At 40.1% G+C, this 19631-nt stretch overlaps 2 protein-coding genes across 2 annotated transcripts; one reads left to right on the top strand and one right to left on the bottom strand.

Moving 5' to 3' along the window:
• On the top strand, positions 1 to 11000 carry LOC141295549 (gamma-aminobutyric acid receptor subunit rho-1). Its single transcript, XM_073826779.1, has 10 exons — positions 1 to 535; positions 1874 to 1924; positions 2108 to 2214; positions 2727 to 2794; positions 3257 to 3480; positions 5549 to 5631; positions 5816 to 5956; positions 7475 to 7627; positions 9834 to 10030; positions 10140 to 11000. Exons 1-10 carry the CDS (start codon positions 417 to 419, stop codon positions 10434 to 10436), a joined length of 1440 nt encoding a protein of 479 aa, XP_073682880.1. The 5' UTR covers positions 1 to 416; the 3' UTR covers positions 10437 to 11000.
• Positions 11001 to 12853: 1853 nt separating this feature from the next.
• fam98b (family with sequence similarity 98 member B) lies at positions 12854 to 17478 on the bottom strand. Its single transcript, XM_073826780.1, has 8 exons — positions 17324 to 17478; positions 15426 to 15574; positions 15197 to 15325; positions 14564 to 14736; positions 14063 to 14143; positions 13693 to 13809; positions 13325 to 13492; positions 12854 to 13242 (listed from the first exon to the last, which is right to left on the bottom strand). The coding sequence occupies exons 1-8, from the start codon at positions 17359 to 17361 to the stop codon at positions 13024 to 13026; spliced, it is 1074 nt and encodes a 357-aa protein (XP_073682881.1). The 5' UTR covers positions 17362 to 17478; the 3' UTR covers positions 12854 to 13023.
• Between the last annotated feature and the right edge of the window lie 2153 nt (positions 17479 to 19631).

Genomic DNA, 19631 nt, shown 5'->3' with positions numbered 1-19631 from the left:
TCTCAGCTGTGTTTTTCAGAAGCATATGTACGCAGACCGGCTGTGGCCGACCGCCGGAAGGGTCTCTCTCGTCTCTCGTCTCTAGCGTCTGTTTGTCTGAGCGGCATCCTCACGACTGACCTCGCCAGAGAAATGCAGAGCACAGTATCATTAGGAGAATTGGTTTGGGGCGGCGCATCACGAGCAGAGCGCATCCACCACTGGAGGGATCAAATCTGTGCCATCTGACGCTCAAGGATTTATGGGTTTAGTCGAAATTGCTTTTCCCAGTGTGGAGATTAAGCCGCGTGTGATGTTAACGGGACAGACGTCCGTGTTCGTTCAGGCTGCACCGCTAAAGAAAGGATGTCCGCCGGCGCTGCGCTGAGGCTCGTTCGGGCTCCGGAGCCTTGAGGATGTGAACGCTGGACAGGGATATGTGCACCATGCAGCTGGATACTGTGTTTGTGTTCATCTGCGTCTGTCTGCTGGGCGCCGCGGGAAGATCATCGGCCCACAAAAGAGGTCATAAACTGGAGCCCTACAAGCAAAGCAGGTAATAATCCTGTTGTGAATGTGGCCTGTCAAGTGTAAAGGAATGAACTCAACTCAAATGGGAAACGATGGCTCGCTTTTCTAATTGAGTCAAACTTTCTCCTACCATGAAACCATGAAAATACATTCAACAATGAAATGCACAAGTCAGAAAATGAGGCTGTTTTATTGTCTGTTTGAATCTGATGGTCTTCTGATGTTCATATTCTGTCTGGCTGCTTGTTTAAAGCAGGATTTGATATCAGTGTCTAATGCTTCACTTTTTACCCTCGTGAGTCTTGTTCTTCTCATGTGTCCAGAAGGCATCATCTCTTAAGATCGGTAATCAGACAGCATATGGTGATTTCCTGGGAGTTTCTTATCAGCGCTCCTCATCTAGTGTTCAGCTCTAAACCTTTCAACTCGGTTTGATGAAAAAGCAGTTCCAGAGCTGTTTCTTTTAAAACATCTTCATCTCAGTCAAACACACACGCCTAAAAATAAAGGTTCCCAAGAGGGACTTGAAGCGATGCCAGAGAAGAACAGTTTTTGGTTCCCCAAAGATCCTTTCAGTGAACTCAGTGTGAGGAGCATTTTAATAATCTAAAGAACCCTTATTCTCTATAAAGATCCTTTTGTGTAATGGAAAGGTTTCATGGATGTTCCTGGACCCATCGATGCCAATAACGAAGCTTTATTTTTAATAGTGCATGATCTTGTGTACTGCTCATGCCAGCGACAGACATTAGGATCCTGTATGTGATTGTGGTGATGTCAGATGAGTGTTGTGTGGTGGAGGAGACGCTGCTGGTTCTGGAGAACAGAGGATTTCTGCTGCTGAGCGGATTATGAATCAGCTGCTGGTAAACGGCCACAGTCTTTCTCTCTCCACCAGTAACAGCACATCAAACATGGCCTCACGCTCACAGCTTCTTCTCCGGCTCCGTTCCCACCGATTCCTCAGCTGTCATTTGCACATGATGAGGACGATGTGTTTGATCTGAGCTGAACATCAAAGATTAGGTTTTAAAAATAGCCCAGATATATGTGATGCACAGCTGGAAAAGATCTCAAAGTACAAATGTCTGCTGCATTAAAGCGAACCCTGAAGAATCAGCCTCACAAATGTACAACAATATAGATGAAGCACAAAACTCGTCAAACATCCCTGTCCGTTTGTGTGCTCGTTTCTTAAATATTTTGTCAAACGTGAGCAATACGAGTGCAGTACTCTCAGCTCCACTGAACACATGCGATCACATTTACATCCACTCCACTGAATCAGTGCAGAAATGGAGGAGAACGGCTGCGGATCCTGTGAATACAGCAGAATTTCATTTTGTTCTCATTTTGCTCATAGACTACGGAGAGAAACTACACGAGTGGATGGAGGAACCCACAAGTCTGGCAGGTACAAAATAATTCAATATAGATCTTTATACGGATCTTACAGTCATTCTGTTAAAAGACTTTATGCTGTACATTGGGATTTTAAATATATATATTTTAAATATCAAACTTCTGAGACCATAATCTATAAAAGAGTTTTAGCTGACAGCGTTGTCTAATAGTTTTACTGTTATTGTCATCTTAGCCCAATCTTCAGAAGAAGTCCAGACATGACAAAGTCTCCTATGACTAAATCCGAGCAGCTGTTGAGGATAGATGACCATGATTTTACAATGAGACCAGCGTTTGGAGGTGAGCATCCAGAGATATACGATATCTGCTTACAGACATGGATCATCAAGTCCCGCTGTATCAGTCACGCGTGGATTTGGTTTTGTGTTGTTCGTGGTTTTACGATTAACACACTGCAGACGAGTGGTGCAACACATATCAGAGTGTTTGCCTTTTAAGTATGGATGGTTTAGCTCATGTTATGCAGTCCAGCTCTATCTAAAACCACAGACACATTCATGCATTTGTCAGTCTCTTTGAGAAAGAAAGAAAAACAGAGCCGTGTGTCCAGATGTGAGACGGCAGCACTTGGATTGGTCGTGACCCACTTGTGTTTGAGCGCGTGTCGCAGACGATAGCGGTCTGAGCTAAAATAGGCCACAAAAACGGCTGCATTAAATCCCGTCTGCTCACAGAAACGCTCTGAGCGCCGCGCTGCTGTAGATATCTCATGATACTGATACATGCTTTCATTTTAATGGATGAAAATATAAATGCGGAAACAGTTTGTGTCTTTGACTGTCCACTTTCAGGACCTCCGATTCCAGTAGGTGTGGACGTTCAGGTTGAGAGTCTGGACACCATCTCTGAGGCGGACATGGTGAGTGTTTGACTGAGGAGCAGTTTGATTAAGAGCATATCATTAGTATTATTGGGAGTCTTTAGTGAATCGATGGACATATTCACTGAAAACTTCTACATCACTTTCACTTCCACAGTTTAAAATCACCAGGATTTATATAGTTTTATGAAATATAGTGGTAGTAAAAATACTGTGGTACTGTCAGACACTGGTCAAATATAATGCTTTTGTTTTTACTAAAGAAGAGCATGTGATTTAATCAAACGGATAGTTGCGAGTCCTGTTTCTGTGGTACGGTGTTGTTTGGTGGTTATTAGTCATTAAATGTCACACTGATGTCATAATGCTTCGCGTCGTGCCAAAGATCAGCGCTCACCTGTGGTAAAATCACTGCGACGCACAACCTCAAGTGACTCTAACATCTGCTGCTTGAAGTGTTTTAATTACTCTGTGTTTTTACCATCTGGTGTTTTCCCTCAGGATTTTACGATGACACTGTATTTGAGACATTACTGGAAAGACGAGCGCTTGTCCTTCCCCAGCACCAACAATCAAAGCATGACGTTCGACAGCCGGCTGGTGAAGAAGATCTGGGTGCCCGACATGTTCTTCGTTCATTCCAAAAGATCTTTTATTCACGACACGACGACAGACAACGTGATGTTACGCGTGTATCCCGACGGCAACGTCCTCTACAGTCTGAGGTGATCGCTTTCATATGAACCTGACAGAAACTGACAGATCAGATACAGATACTAACAATCTTAGTCAGTGAACTCTAATCATCTCATTCATTCTCAACCCAAGTGCTCCTACCAAATGATTTCAACAGGGTGTATATGACTTCTTTCTTTCAGACAAATCCAATCGGAGTTACATTAAAGGTGCCATAGAATGGAAAACTGTATTTACCCTGGCATAGCTGAATAATAACAGTTCAGTACATGGACATGACATACCATGAGTCTCAAACACCGCCATTTCCTTCTTCTTATATAAATCTGGTGTTTGCAAAACACCACTGAAAAATAGGTCAATTCCAACATAACACCGACTGTTAGGCAATAGTCCCGATCGTTAATAGTTACGCCCCCAAAGTTTGCATCGGCCAATCATCAGTGACGTCAGCACATCAGTAAAATAAGGCGGGCCACTGAAGGGACACGGTTAGCTTAATGCTAGCGATAGCCTGATACATTGCAGTACATAAGATTTCACTTCCCACATAAACAGAGAGATGACTGCTGCTGATGATGGCCAATGATTTACAGATCCTGAGCATCTGAACTTGTGTGGTAAGTACTTGTGTCGCTGCAGTATAACTTAAAATTCAAAACGGCAGATCAACAAACCGCATATTTAAAGTGTCTAGAGCTCCGTAATTAAATATATATTTCCTCCGTGTGCCAGCTATTGAGATGAGCAGCTCTGTGAAACAGCCAATCAGAGCAGAGCTCATCATTAATATTCACGACCTTCCAAATAAGGCAATAACAGAGTGTTTCATTCTAGGGACAAATCCTAGGGTTGTAAATGGACCTGTAAAACCATTTCTGGAGATTTTTTGCCCTTTCCTATGCCATATACCTTCTATGTAGATATCAGAGAACAATTTAAAATATTGTTTAAATGCATTCTATAGCACCTTTAAAAGATATCCTGGCACTTCCAAGCTTTAGAATGGCATAGGCAGGTGTTTCTCTTCATCAGTCCAAAGCAAGTCCAATAAAATGCATCCATCCATAATAAAAAAGTGCCTCACATGACTCCAGAGAGTGAATAAAGGCCTCCTGTAGCGAATCGATGCATTTTTGTAAGAAAAATATCCATGTTTAAAACATAATATTCACTTTAATCTAGCTTGCGCCAACTGGTCGCACACAGAAGCAGCTCTGATGACGTCGGATGTCGGTGTTGCGCATGTGCCGCTGAGTCTCGTGAAAACTCACTCGCTCGTGTTTGTTTACAGGAGCAAAGGAAGCAAAGTTTCCTTACCTTAGCGAAGGAAAACCAGTTTCCTCTTGGTTTATATCAAAATCCTCAGATCTTCTTCTTTACAAATCTTTGTTTTGAACTTCTAATTTGTGACTGTTGTTTTGTTTTGATCTCTCCACGGCGCATTCGCCACTTCTGAGCGGATCATACGCAATGACGTATTACGTATGACCAGTTGGGGCAAGCTACATGATTCCCTACAAAAGACCTTTATTCACCCCCCAGAGCCATGTGAAGCACTTTTTATTATTGATGGATGCACTTTATTGGACTTGCTTTGGACTGATGAAAAGAAAACCTGCCTATGCCATTCTAAAACCTGGATATCTTTTAATATAACTATGATTAGATTTGTCTAAAAGAAGAAAGTCATATACACAGGGTGAGTAAATCATGGGCTAATTTTCATTTCTGGGTGAAATAACCCTTTAAAATGAACACCTGCCAAGTGCCAAATGAGGATAACAATTGCCATTGGTGAGTTTAAAAAACCGTTACTCGTCAATTTTTCTTGTACTATCATTTTTTTATATTAATTCTATGTCTGACAGTGCGATTTCTCCACATCTTAAATCTCTTACAATACAACATTTAGATATTCTGTTCCTGTTTGTTTAAAGAAGAAATTTGGAAGTTATGTGAAGCCAAAAAAAAAGTATAAATACTGAATATAGCAATATTTCTGATTTCTGATGTGTGTGACTGTAGGACGTCATGGATCATATGTGAGTGAGCTGATGGTCTGTACTAACACTAGATGTGTTGTTGTTGTTGTAGAGTGACCGTCACTGCCATGTGTAACATGGACCTGAGTCGATTTCCTCTGGACACACAGACGTGCTCGCTGGAGATCGAGAGCTGTACGTACAAAACACATCACTGTCACCTTCTTTGACTTCCACTTGCAGGTGGTTTTGTTGAACTGACTGAGGAAATAAGATGCACATGAGATGAATGAGCAGAGGCCAAACCCTTTTTCTTCTAAAGACAGTGATTTATTTAAAACTAATGGTTTGATCTGGGTTAAATGTGCTATTATTTCAGATGCGTACACTGATGACGATCTCATGCTTTACTGGAAGAAGGGCAATGAGTCTCTGAACACAGATGACAAGATTTCTCTGTCCCAGTTCCTGATCCAGAAGTTCCACACCACCACTAAACTTGCGTTCTACAGCAGCACAGGTAACGCTTCAACCACATCCTGTGAAACAGTCTCAGTGGCTCCGGACTCACCAGGTTTTCATGAACGAACAAACGCTAAACACTGACAGAAGTAAGACAGCTGATCTCCAGTGTGATTTGCTCCAAAGACCTCAGTTACTTCTGTTTTTGGTCTGCCGCTGTGATGGAGAATGCAGATTCTGCTGTTCAGGTGAAGGTCGTCAGTCTGAAGAAGGCTGCTGTGAAACTGTCACTCTCTCACTGACCGACACACAGGGTTTAGGTGAGCGTGCAGATCCAGAGATTCAGGCACTGGGAGAGCAAGAGGTGCGTGACACAGCTGCTTTCGGCTGACTGAGGAACAGATGGTCTGCTGTGCTCTGGATCATCTGTAAATCTGGACTGAGCTGCTCAAGGAGCCTGGAGCGGGAACTGAGTGTTTGCTGCGTATGCTAGTTCATATTAGTCTGGGATATTTTCACTCAGCTTTCAACAAATAAACACTGTTACAGAAGGGCTTTTCATACTTTACCTAGTTAAAAAAATATTGCACCCAAAAATGAAAATTTGCTGTTAATTTACTCACTCTTGGGCCATCCAAGATGTAGGTGAGTCTTTTTCTTCAGTAGAACAGTAAAGATTTTTAGCTGAAATCGCAAGTCAATGGATACCGGCTCTTAAGGGGTCAATGGACATGTTTCGCATCATTACTGGGGGCTTTAATAATATTATTGTTCATGATTTACACAGGGTTATTAATTAATACTGGTATTCATAAGATAATATTTCACACTGTGTTCAAAAGCACTGCTTTGGTTGCTGCATTCATCACTGTACTTTTCTTGATTGTTTTCAGTGGTCTTCAATATCACATGTTGTTATACTCCTGTCAGTGTTTGAGTTTGAGTGCTGATATCAGAGTTCAGCGGCATTTGGACATTCATGGTGTCTGTTTGTCAGCAGTATCCGTCAGTCTCTGAGCTGGAGGTTATAGGTGTTGGGTTTGGTTTAGACCAGGGATGGGGAACGTTGATCCTGGAGATCTGGTGTCCCTGCAGAGTTTAGCTCCAACCCTAATCAAACACATCTAAACGAGCTAATCAAGGTCTTCAGGATACAGGATGGTATTTTTTTTCAGGGTTGGATCTAAACTCAGCAGGGACACCGGCTCTCCAGGATCAACGTTCCCTACCCCTGGTTTAGACGTTCATCAGCTCTGCTTTAGAACAGTGCTATTTAATCCTGGTCCTGGGGACCCACTGCTCTGCACATTTTGAAAGTCTCTTTTATCTGACACACTGAATGTAAATCAACTGTAGAAATAGTGGCAGTGCCTCCTACGCTGTACATCCCAGCCCTTTTTCCACATGCTGTAACATTTCCCCATAATGTTGTTGAACAGCACTGTCTGAGATTGAAAAATTAATGTGCAAAATCAAATCTGGCCATTTGACTGAGTAAAATATTGTCAGATTGCACCAGCATAATTCAGGGTTAGGGTAAGATCTCAGCACTCTCATCCAGATTTATCTTTTCCAGGCTGGTACAATCGTCTCTACATACACTTCACTCTTCGGCGTCACGTCTTCTTCTTCCTGCTGCAAACGTATTTCCCAGCCACGCTGATGGTCATGCTGTCCTGGGTGTCCTTCTGGATCGACCGCAGAGCCGTGCCGGCCAGAGTTCCTCTCGGTAGGATAAAACCGCTGGACGTGATCAAATATACACTGACCAAAATTATACTGCCCTTCAAAGGCAAAGTGCAGTAACTACACATTTGGTCAAAATTGATGTTTTGTCTTGTGGCAAAGTCTCCTGGTTCAATTTTGTCCCGTTTCAGAGAAACGAGAGTGTCAACATGTTTGACTAGCTGGCATAAAAACTTAAAAGGCATTTTTCTCAGTTTCAGTGTTGGCGTAGTTACTGCACTTTGCCTTTGGAGGGCAGTATAAACGCAACACTTTTGTTTTTGCACCCATTTTCATGAGCTGAAACTTTTTCTCTGTACACAAAAGGCCTATTTCTGTCAAATATTGTTCACAAATCTGTGTTAGTAAGCACTTCTCCTTTGCTGAGATAATCCATCCACCTCACAGGGATATCAAGATGCTGATTAGACAGCATGATTATTGCACAGGTGTGGCCACAATAAAAGGACACTCTAAGGCCATGTCCACACTAATACGTTTTCGTTTGAAAACGCATCTTTTTCTCTCCGTTTTGGCCTTCCGTCCACACTGAGACAGCGTTTTTGTCAAGGAAAACGGAGCTTTTTGAAAACGCTCTCCAAAGTGGATAAATCTGAAAACGCCGTTTTCGCGTTGTAGTGTGGACTGTGAAAACGGAGGCTTTTGAAAACGATGACGCATATTGTACCAATAGATATCTATGTTTACAGCAGTAATTGTGTCTGTGCTATTCACTGTCACACTGCTGCTAAAGAGATTTGCCTTGTACACTCCTCAAATTACAGTCCTAAAATGATGACAGAAAATTTACTCACAGTTGCTGTCCTGCATAACATGACGACAACTGCTTTTCAGATAAAATATGAATGTGCGCGATATAGACAAGTCAGCGGATGATGAGATATTTCCGCGAATGATCCCGGGCAGAAGAATTGCGTGAAAACTTATGACGTCTGTATAATTTTGGAGGCTTTACGCGTGCGCAGTAAGGCGAATTTGATGTTTTCCTACTTTTCATTGTGGATGAAAAACTTTTGGAAAACGCTTGGAAACGCTAGTGTGGACGGAGAGCGTTTTAAAATGAAAACTCCGTTTTCAAATGTATCCGGATTAATGTAGACGTAGCCTAAAATGTAGTTTTACTGTATCGAAAACCAGTCAGTATCTGGTGTGATCACCATTTGCCTCACGCAGTGTAACACGTCTCCTTCGCATAGAGTTGATCAGGTTGTTGATTGTGGAATGTTAGTCCACTCCTCTTCAATGGCTGCGCGAAGTTAGGGTTAGCCGGATATTGGCAGGAACTGGAACACGCTGTGGTATACGCCGATCCAGAGCATCCCAAACATGCTGAATGGATGACGTGTCCGCTGAGTATCTGGCCATGCGAGAACTGGGATGTTTTCAGCTTCCAGGAATTGCGTACAGACCCTTGCAACATGGGGCCATGCATTATCATGCTCAACATGAGGTGATGGTCGTGGATGAATGGCACAACAGGATCTCGTCACGCTATCTCTGTGCATTCGTCAGTTACGACGACAAACTGCAGTCAGGAGGAGACCCCGATGAGGACGACGAGCATTCAGATGAGCTTTCCTGAGACGCTTTCTGACAGTTTGTACAGAAATTCTTTGGTGATGCAAACCGATTGTTGCAGCTGTCCGGCGGCTGGTCTCTGATGATCTTGGAGGAGAAGATGTGATAAAACTGCACATTTTAGAGTGGCCTTTTATTGTGGCCACACCTCTGCAATAATCATGCTGTCTAACCAGCATCTTGATATCCCTGTGAGGTGGATGGATTATCTCGGCAAAGGAGAAGCGCTCACTAACACAGATTTGTGAACAATATTTGAGAAATAGGCCTTTTGTGTACAGAGAAAAAGTCTTAGATCTTTGAGTTTAGCTCATGAAAAAGGGAGGTAAAAACAAAAGTGTTGCATTTATAATGTTGGTCAGTGTAATTAAACCTTTCTTTAATTACTGCCACCTAAGTGAGAGATTATTCAGTTTTATTTCAGTTTGCAAGATGAAAGCAACACTGAGATCATGAATTTGATTCCCAGGTAATGCATGAACGTAATTAAATGTATACTTTGAATGCGATGTCATTTGGATGGAAGCCCTCTTAAAAATCAGGTCCTGTTTGTTCAGCTGTAACAGTCCTCAAAATCACATCTAACCGACGAACGCTGCTTTGGCACACAGGCATCACGACGGTCCTCACGATGTCCACCATCATCACCGGAGTCAACGCCTCCATGCCCAGAGTCTCCTACATCAAAGCGGTGGACATCTACCTGTGGGTCAGCTTCGTCTTCGTCTTCCTCTCCGTCATCGAGTACGCGGCCGTCAACTACCTGACCACCGTTCAGGAGCGGCGAGAGAGGAAACTCAGGAATCAGGTTAGGCTCGTTTGTTTGTCTGGTACATTGAGATGAAGAGAACAGAGCCATGCTCAGAGACGATCCGTAACACGTCTGTCTCTCTTGTGTTTACGGTTTCGTGTCGCAGCTGCCTTGCACGTGTGGAATAGCGAACCCAGAGGAGGACATCATGATGACCAGGTGCTACAGCGACGTGGATCCCAGCGCCTCGGGGACGTACGGGATGCCGGAGAACGGCGGGAGGCAGGAGCGGATCCTGGCCCAGCTGACCCTCAACGACAGCCAGAGGACGAGTCGCGTGAAGACGTCGCGGGGATACGTCAACATCTGGATAGACACTCACGCCATAGACAAGTACTCGCGAGTGATCTTTCCCGCCGCCTACACGCTCTTCAACATCATCTACTGGTCCATCTACTCCTAACATCCGGAACTAGGGCTCTCTCTGCCTTCTCCATCCAGGATCTTGAACTCTTTGTATTTTTAAGTTATTATTTAACATTTTAAAGCAAAAGCGTGTTTGATCTGTTACTCCTCACAAATGACTCTAAATGAGCTGATCTTTAGAGGACACACACGTGACTCTGTTTCTCCTTCAAGAATGAATTAGTTAATGCATGTATTTATCAGGGAAGTCAATCAGTAAATTTTTTTTAATTGCAATTATTTGTATAATGTTGTTGTGGTCACACATTAAGAAAACTAAATAGTGTTTACTGGGTTTGTCTGCTTGTGTGTGAATGTACAGCAGTGTCTCTTCACTCGTCTCACACAAAACAACTCAAAAACACCCATAAACACGTTTCCTCACACCGCATGGACATACAGTAACCGGAAGCTCTTTTATATTGACAGGTTGAAGAAAAAACCTTTATGAATAACATCGAGCCTACTTCCTTGACAAATGCTTTTATAATGTAATTTTTCATGTTTAATATTACAAACTGTGCTGTGTTTTAATAAAATCATGTTAGGAATGATTAAAAAAGACATGTTTATTTTTATTTAACAGGGGAAAAACAAACAATGCATACAGAATGATTCGGCATTGTGCGTTACTCGTCTAAACACATGGATGATTTTAAACCTTTAATCCTTCTGAAATATACATGACCTTTGTTCTTTTCTTCAGCGGTTTAGTAATCTCTGGTAATCTACAGCGGTCTGCTAATGGATCGTGCCATTTGTGACGTGGACGCTGGGCTCAGAAAGACCTGCATGAGCCTCATATCAGACTCACACCGGACTATATATAGTGTTACACCAGACAGCAGATATATTCATTATTTGTGTCATGTCATGATCTTACCTCATGATTTATCTCATGGTTTACACTTTTATGACTGTTTTAGAATTGTATACACATACAAAAAATTGTATAGACTCACTATAACCCTCATATTTCTTCTAAACTAAAATTATTTAAAATCTTTGTGAATTTTCATTACATTAGACATAAATACACAGTGTTTTTTTACTTCTTGATCGAGTTGTTTTGTTTTAATCTTTGCTTGTTTCATTACACCAGCTTTCATCATATGAGGTAAGAGTTTAAGCATTTATTGTATTTTTTCAAGTTTTGAATGTGTGATTTTTGTTTGTGTTTTTATCCATGATCTCCATGAATGTGAATTCAACCTGGTTTAACGACATACTTTGTCAGCTCAGGAGCTTGTATTTCTAGAAACGTGGCCAGCAGTAAATACACGTCTTCCTCGAGTCTAGCGAAAACCGCAAGTTACTCGCGGATGAACACTGTTTTGGTTTTTCGGTGAGGTGTGCTTCGGCTGTGCTCTCAGCGCGGATGAATCTAATAGTTTGAGATGCAGCAGTGATTACCTGCCTTCACTTTATCAGCAAATCTGTCATTGATCATAATTAAACTCGCTGCGTCCAAAAACAAAAGACGTTACTTAAAAATCTTAAAATATATCTGTAAATAATGAGTTAGGAGCAGGCCCACTCACACTATTGCTTTGACTGAATACAAGTGTTAAAAATAACATTACAAAAGTTAGGCACATTTACATTCAGCACAACGATTGCCAGAAATCTCACCTGTCGAGCATCTCTGGGTGCTTAAATCATTTTCAGTCTCGGAGTTCTTACCTTAGAAAAGCCGGACTGATGTTGATATGACTTGTGGCCTCTTTTACTTCTCTTCTCTGAAGGAGGTTTGTTTTTATAACGCATGATTCCTCAGATAGTTTGCTTTTTTAATGATGTACTGTGTCATTTATATTGTTCATTAGTTCAGAGCATAAATTGTAAGAACTAACACACCTCGACGCACGTTCAGGCCACATTGTGTTTACGAGCGTAAACGTGACGTAACCACGCAAAGACTAAAGACATGAAATTGACATTTCCAGCTCAAATCTTAAATAATAATCTTACATTGTGAATGGGGATGAGTCAAGCAGTTTTATTTAATGTATTCTGTCAAAAATGAATTTTGTTATGAAAAACTTCAACACTGCACACAGATTAGTAACACATTTACAAACAAAAACACATAAATAATGTTTAATGTAGGTCTTAAAAAGCTGAGAAAAACAACTACACAGTAATTCTGATTTCTTTTGATATTATTTCTCTCTGCGGTGTGGTTTAATGTGAATCAGTAGAGACGTCTATAAGGAATCATTCCTGATCCTCAGCTGTCTATACAGCACACAATGAAGAACACATTCATGGATCAGGACCATAGGAACATACAGACTCTCAGAGAACCCAGGACTGGCTCACTTTAAACTCAGTCTCACCTGGTTAGAAAACTAAACCTGCTTTATTCCTAACAAAACAAAAACAAACCAAAAAAATAAATAAATAAATCACATATTTCATATTTTCACGGCTTTATTCTTCGTTGCGTTCAGCAGGCTTTTGAAGCAATGCATGATGCCTTCATGATCTCTCAGGATGGTCATGTAGAAGTTAAAAAGCTAAATGAAACAAACACAGGCTTTTAAAAATGATTCCCAAACAGGAGATAACAGTCTGAGTCTCTGTCAGCGATAGTGCTGTCCTCCTCTGCCTCCTCGACTCCATCGGCCTCCTCTCCATCCGTCTCCTCCTGAGCGCCAGCCGCCCCGATTCCCACCGTATCCTCCTCCTCCTCTTCCTCTTCCTCCTCCATCGGATCTCTTCTGCCACGGGGGCATCTCAGGCAGAGGAGCTTCGATCTCAGACGGCCGTCCGCCGCGGTCAGGAACCCGTCCCATCAGGATCTGAGGATTCATCACACACCCATCATCACACGCCAGCCCTAATCTGACAGAACACCAAAGGAAGTAACCATAATCTCCGTACTCTGTTGACGGCGCAGCTGGTTTTCTCTCGACACGAGCCGCTGCTGGTCTTCATCATATAGCAGACGTCCTGACGCGCCGCCAGCAGATCGGACACGCTCACCGTCGACCGCGGCAGAAGACAATATCGCTTCGGCTGATACGCTCTGGCCATCCGGTCGATTCTCACCTGAAAAATAGACAAACAAGTCAATAAAGGGATGGATTTGTAAAGTAAGAAATGTAATGAATGCAAGCAGCTCACTGTAGGAACAAACACACTATGATACTCTAACAAGCCAAGTTACACGCTCCACATTTTGTTTAAATCTTGAACATAAAAACAAAACAAAAACAACAACAGGAAGTGTCTTTCGGTGACTGCCGTGCCTTGGCTCTGTCGGACCAGCTGAAGGACTGTATGGTCACATCCAGACGTTTGATCAGCATTCGCCGCCGACACTCGTACTCCGCCGACAGAACGCCGTTGATCTTCTCCAGCTCACTCTGAACACACAAGAAAATATGAAGATCTGAAAATCTGTAATGATGTTTTCTGATCTGACGCCCTCCGCTGTTAAAGGGGTCATCGGATGCCTTACTTTTAAAGATAAAAAAATACCACGGGGTGGATTTTTATCATTGTAGGGTGATTGTGTTCACAAACTACCAACACACATTAATGTTAAAGCAACATGGAAAAGTGAGTTTTGCACCCGATGACCCCTTTAATAATGTATTAAAATTAAACTCTTCTCACCCATTGGTCTTGATGAAGGGAGCTGTTGAACGCAGGATCTCCGACGTGTGTTTCTGGAAGCTGCTCGAGTAAAACATTCACCTGCACCAGAAAAACAGAATAAAATTCAGCACTTAAACAAAAATACGTCAATTCAGTGAATTCACAAGTCTGACTCAAAATGAGCCAAGATCAGGAGATGCTCAGAGCTGCACATGACTGAGGTGTGAAAAGTAAGTTACTAATATTGAATTTTAGGATCTATTATTATAAAACAAATCATATTTAGGTGACAACTGTCAGTTGTTTGTAAAGTAAATCTGCTGTAAAAGCTGTTTAATCCCACCGTATGAGACGCACATATGTGTTTGACCATCTCAGCTGGGTAGTTTGAGATAAAAATGAAATAAAACATTAGGAAAAATGTCAATTTGACTAGTGCGCAGTGTGCATGAGCTGAAGGTCCATACGCTCCTGTGATGATGACTGAGAATCAGCGGCTGTCAGTAAATCTAATGAAACCTGCTGCTGGACGGCAGTAAACGTGTCTCTGGCGTCTCGTCCGGCTGGATCTGGCAGATTCAGTGTTTGACATATGACTCTGAGCTCCTGCAGAGACGCGTCTAACTCCTCTTCATCAGTCGCTGGTTTACTGGACACCATCTCCGCTGCTTGAAGCTCCGACGACAAAAACACTGAGAACGGAAAACTCTCCGTCAACACACTGCAAATAAATGCTTTTCTTACTTAGATATTTTGTCTTGTTTTCAGTCCAAATATCTAAAAATCAAGAAGGATTTTCTAGACAAGTAAACAATTATTTTCTTGTTTTCAGTAAAAACAAGTCAAAATTAAGTGCATTTTTGCTTGAAACAAGCACAACAATCTGCCAATGGGGTAAGAAAAATGATCTTGTTTTCTATTTGTTTTTCTTACCCCATTGGCAGATTATCTTGCTTGTTCTAAGCAAAAACTCACTTCATTTAGATTTTGTCTGAAAACGAGAAAATAATTTTTACTCATCTAAAAATCCTTATTGATTTAAGAATGTTTAGATATTTTGGCTGGAAACAAGACACAAAATCTAAGTAAGGCAGGCATTTTTTTGCAGTGCACAGAGACAAATATCCACAAGATCATATGCAAACCACTCACAGAGGATCTTCAGATGCTCCTTTGTGTCCTTCACGTCTCCGTCTGCTAATCGTGACGCCAGTCCTTCACAGGGACAGCACAAGTCCTTCAGCAGTCTGCTGGTGTCCAACATGCATCTGTCTGGATCCTCTGCCAGCAAACACACAAACATCAGCCACACACACACTTCAGTTCATTATAGTCAAGTTAGAGCATATGATATCCAGCTGACTGATCGATTGTGTGTCACCTGTGATGAGCGGCTGGTGTGTGTGAGCGTCAGTGATGTGTGTGAGTCTGGAGGAGAGCCACGTCACCAGACTGACATATTCAGATGAGCTGAAGCCCCGCCCACACTCCGCCAACAGACACGCCTCCTCCGCCAGCGGCCCGTCATACCTGACCATCAGCACACGTCACACACACACTTCTTAATGCTTCTGCTCTGAGACTAACTTTTTAATAATTACAATTATATATATATATATATATATATATATATATATATATATATATATATAAAATAAATATTATAATTACTACATTTTGTAATTTAAGAATTTCAAACAGGGTTTCTGCAGGTTTTATGAAGGCAAATTTAACTTTATAAGACCTTTTTAGGGTTTCTACAGATATGATCAAGTGAAATTTAAGACATTTTAAGATCTTTTTAATACCACCTTAAGGCCTAAACCTGTAATGGAAACACATTATATTACATAAATACAGTATATGTAATATTAAATGTGTTTAATGTAAAACGAAAACTAAATTTCAAAACAAAAATGTCACTAATGATATTTATTTTCATATCAGCAGACAATATTCCGCACAAAAATTTTTTTATAAGCAATATTTTCATCAGTGTTTAACTTTTACATATTTAAATCAGCATCATTTTTATTTACTTTTATAAAGGCCTATTTTTTTTACTTTTTAAATGTATGCATCACCTTTCATTTCAAATTACTACAATTCAACAAATTCTATAGGGCTGTTACCAGGCAGATTATTTAATTTACCCTGCAAAATTACAAGTGCAATAAAGAATATATAAATAATGTTATAAGATTAATGTTTTAAATACATTTGTGAATTTACAAACAAGAAATATTTGGGGGAATCTTGTCCAACAAGTCATTAGGTCTGTCAATATTTCAGCGGTAATGTGACCAAAAATATTTAAGACCCATCGAATCTGAATTTAAGACATTTTAAGACTTTTTAAGGCCTTTTATTAGGAAAACATTATTTAAGACATTTGTAGACTATTTTAAGACTCATTGTAGAAAATGTAGAATAAATGGAGCACAATGTCAGTTTGGTCTCTAAATGTAAACAACTTGTATACAATAGAGTTTGACAATAGAACTTCCAACAGATATCCATTACTTAAGTAATTTGGCAAAATAATAAATATATAAAATCGAAAAAAATATATATGTCTCTGCACCCAAACACTAAAATACAAAAATAACGTTTACTGTACAGTGAAAACAGTGCTGTGTTCTTTCTATTTTTGTCTTGTTTTCCGGTGCAAACATCTTAAAATTCTTTAATCAGCATGCATTTGTTTCACAAGCAAAATGACAATAACACTTTCAGGCCATAGTTTGTGGAAGGATGATTTAAGACCCGTAGAAACCCTGAACAAATCAGTTCAAATAATGCTGTTTAATGCATTGGTTTCCATTGACAAACACTGACTGATTCTGTGTTTCAGTGTCTCATAAGCTAAATACAAAAGAATACTTAAATCTTATGTTTATTAATAATAAAGCTCTCTGTCAAATCACAGACTGAATAAATGAACATAGGAAACATTCATGTCATTCAGAGTAATAATGCAATTAATTAAACCTGATCACTCCACACATGATTAAATAAATGGTCACAAATTATACAGACGTTTATATTATAATTAAATAAAAATATATAAATATAAATAAAAAAATTCATTACAAGTATATCTATTTTATAAAAAACAGAAGCATATCCAAATGACATAAACACAACTTCCATCATATTAAACCTCACTGTGCTATTTCTAGAAAAACACTAAATTATGATTATTCTGTTGAGAAGATAAACGCTCGTTTATAAACACAGCATTCAGGAGACTCACAAACACAGCGATCTGCTGCTTACCCGAGCTGATCCAGGATGTCCAGTATATCGCTCTCCATCCTAAACACATCCAGATCTGATCAAATAAACGACATTAATGAAGGTTAACTGTTCATTAAATCGCCGAAATGAATTCGTGTGCACGCGCGTCTGCAGCAGTGCGTCTCTCAAATGAGACCCTCATGAAACCACACCAACACTAGAGTTCCGACTTTAACTATTCAAACATCTCAAAGTTGAAAGACCGATCATTTCATGTTTTCACTTTGGTAGGTAGGTGGAGATCCATACCATATATAACATAGTTACATATATCATGTAAGAAAGGGACACTTTCAGAATCTGTCATAAATGGTAATTGTCATCATAATCTCTTATATCACGTAAACATAAATTATTCTTCACGAAATGTCTTGGTATAACCTGAGGAAGGCTGTATGATACAAATGTTCAATGCAGTCTGCCCTCATGAAAGTTTACCATGGTTTTACTACAAATAATCCAACAAAACACGGTTATTATAGTTAAACCACAGTAACCACAAATGAATCATGGTTTTACTACACTCACCATAGTTTAACCATAGTATTTGTAGTAAAACTGTGGTTATGCAAATAGTAATCAATACGCCAAAAAAAACAAACAAACTACACTTTTCCTACAGTAAAACCATGGTTAATTGATGTTATTAATCACATGTGATGTGTACCGATTCATGAATAAGAAATAGTTCAGCCGAAAATAACATTCAGCCATTATTTTATTAACCTCATTCAAACTATTTGCTGTTATTTTTCTGTGGAACACAATTCAAAAACACCTTAGAAAGCACTCTATAAGTCTGAGATCGGTGAGAATTAATAAACCTGCTAAATCATAATAAGATCTCAGAGCTAACTTTATTCAGTTCGTGAACAACAACCGACATTCAGTTGATTTCTCACATGAAGAGTTCTGATGGAGCAGCTCACTATCACGAGTTCATTCTGAGATCCTCATGGTTTGTGGATGAGGCTGGGATTCAGAGCTGATTCTGTTGGTTCTGGGATCTGCAGGATGGTTTATTACCTGAGGCTGGCCTGGATGTGTTTCTGCTGGAGGCTGGGATGGATGCGCTGGTGTTCCTCTCTTCCAGCTGTTGATTAGATTGCATGCTTTCTTATGAAAGACTGTTCTGACACTGGATTTGGCTTCGGCTTCAGTAAAGAGCTCTTGGTTGGAATTTGCAGTTTGCACTTTGATTTCTAACCTATTAACATCATACTGACTTTAATCCAAATGTTTGTCAACTTTAGGCTTTTGTGAAAACACATTTCAAAAGCTTGCAAACATAGATCTGATTGTTTTACTCTTATCCCAGGCCCAAACCTTTCATTTTAAAATATGAAAATGTATCATATAAACACAAATTTACAAGTGTTTACATGTTACATGCGTAGAACCATAGGATAATATAACGAGACTAAAATGAACATTCAATTATTGTGGAGAAATTATATTAAATGACTAATTTAGCCAACCATGAATATGAGCTCACCTTCAGGCCATCCAAAATATAGATGAGTTTGTTTGTTCACCAGATTTCATTCATCACTGTCTCACCAATGGATCCTCTGCAGTGAATGGGTGCCGTCAGATTGAGAGTCCAAACAGCTGATAAAAACATCACAATAATGTGGAAAGTGAAAAGATGGACAGTGAAAAAGTCCATCTCCTGTTGTCTCTCGCATCAAAATCCAGCCACATATTTGTTTAGAGCTGTTTTGGCTTGTAAACGCTGTTGGATATGTGCAGATTTCTCTCCTGATTCAGACCAGACCACTTTTTCACTGGAGGAAGCGTTATTGTGGATTATGGATCTCATATTTTAGTTACAAATGTCTTAATGATGGATTTGTTACAGCTTTGTTACAGTCGTCTCATGTTTGTATCAGCTGTTTGGACTCTCACAAATATTAAAGAATTTAGAGACCAGTGGAAATGACATGAGAGTAATGACAAGATCTTTTATTTGATTAATACTGTTATTAAGATATGATGTAAATACTGGTGCAGATGAGATGATGCTAAAGTTCTAATCAGAGATGAGATCCACTCATCTATATATATATATATATAAATAATGTGTATTTAATAATGAAGTGACTGTATAGTAACAGCATCTGATTGAAAGCATTTCATTTAAAACTAACAGAAAACAGCAAAAACAAATTCTTTACCCTATTTATATAGTTTTCTCAAATAAAAACATCCCTTTAGCTCTCTTCTGGGTACATGGCTGTTTCTGAAATGTGATATACAAGTGGCAAAACACACAAATACACAGATG

Source organism: Garra rufa, chromosome 21 (genome assembly GCF_049309525.1).
Source record: "Garra rufa chromosome 21, GarRuf1.0, whole genome shotgun sequence".
Lineage (NCBI taxonomy): Eukaryota > Metazoa > Chordata > Actinopteri > Cypriniformes > Cyprinidae > Garra > Garra rufa.
This window is presented reverse-complemented; position numbering and strand designations above follow the sequence as displayed.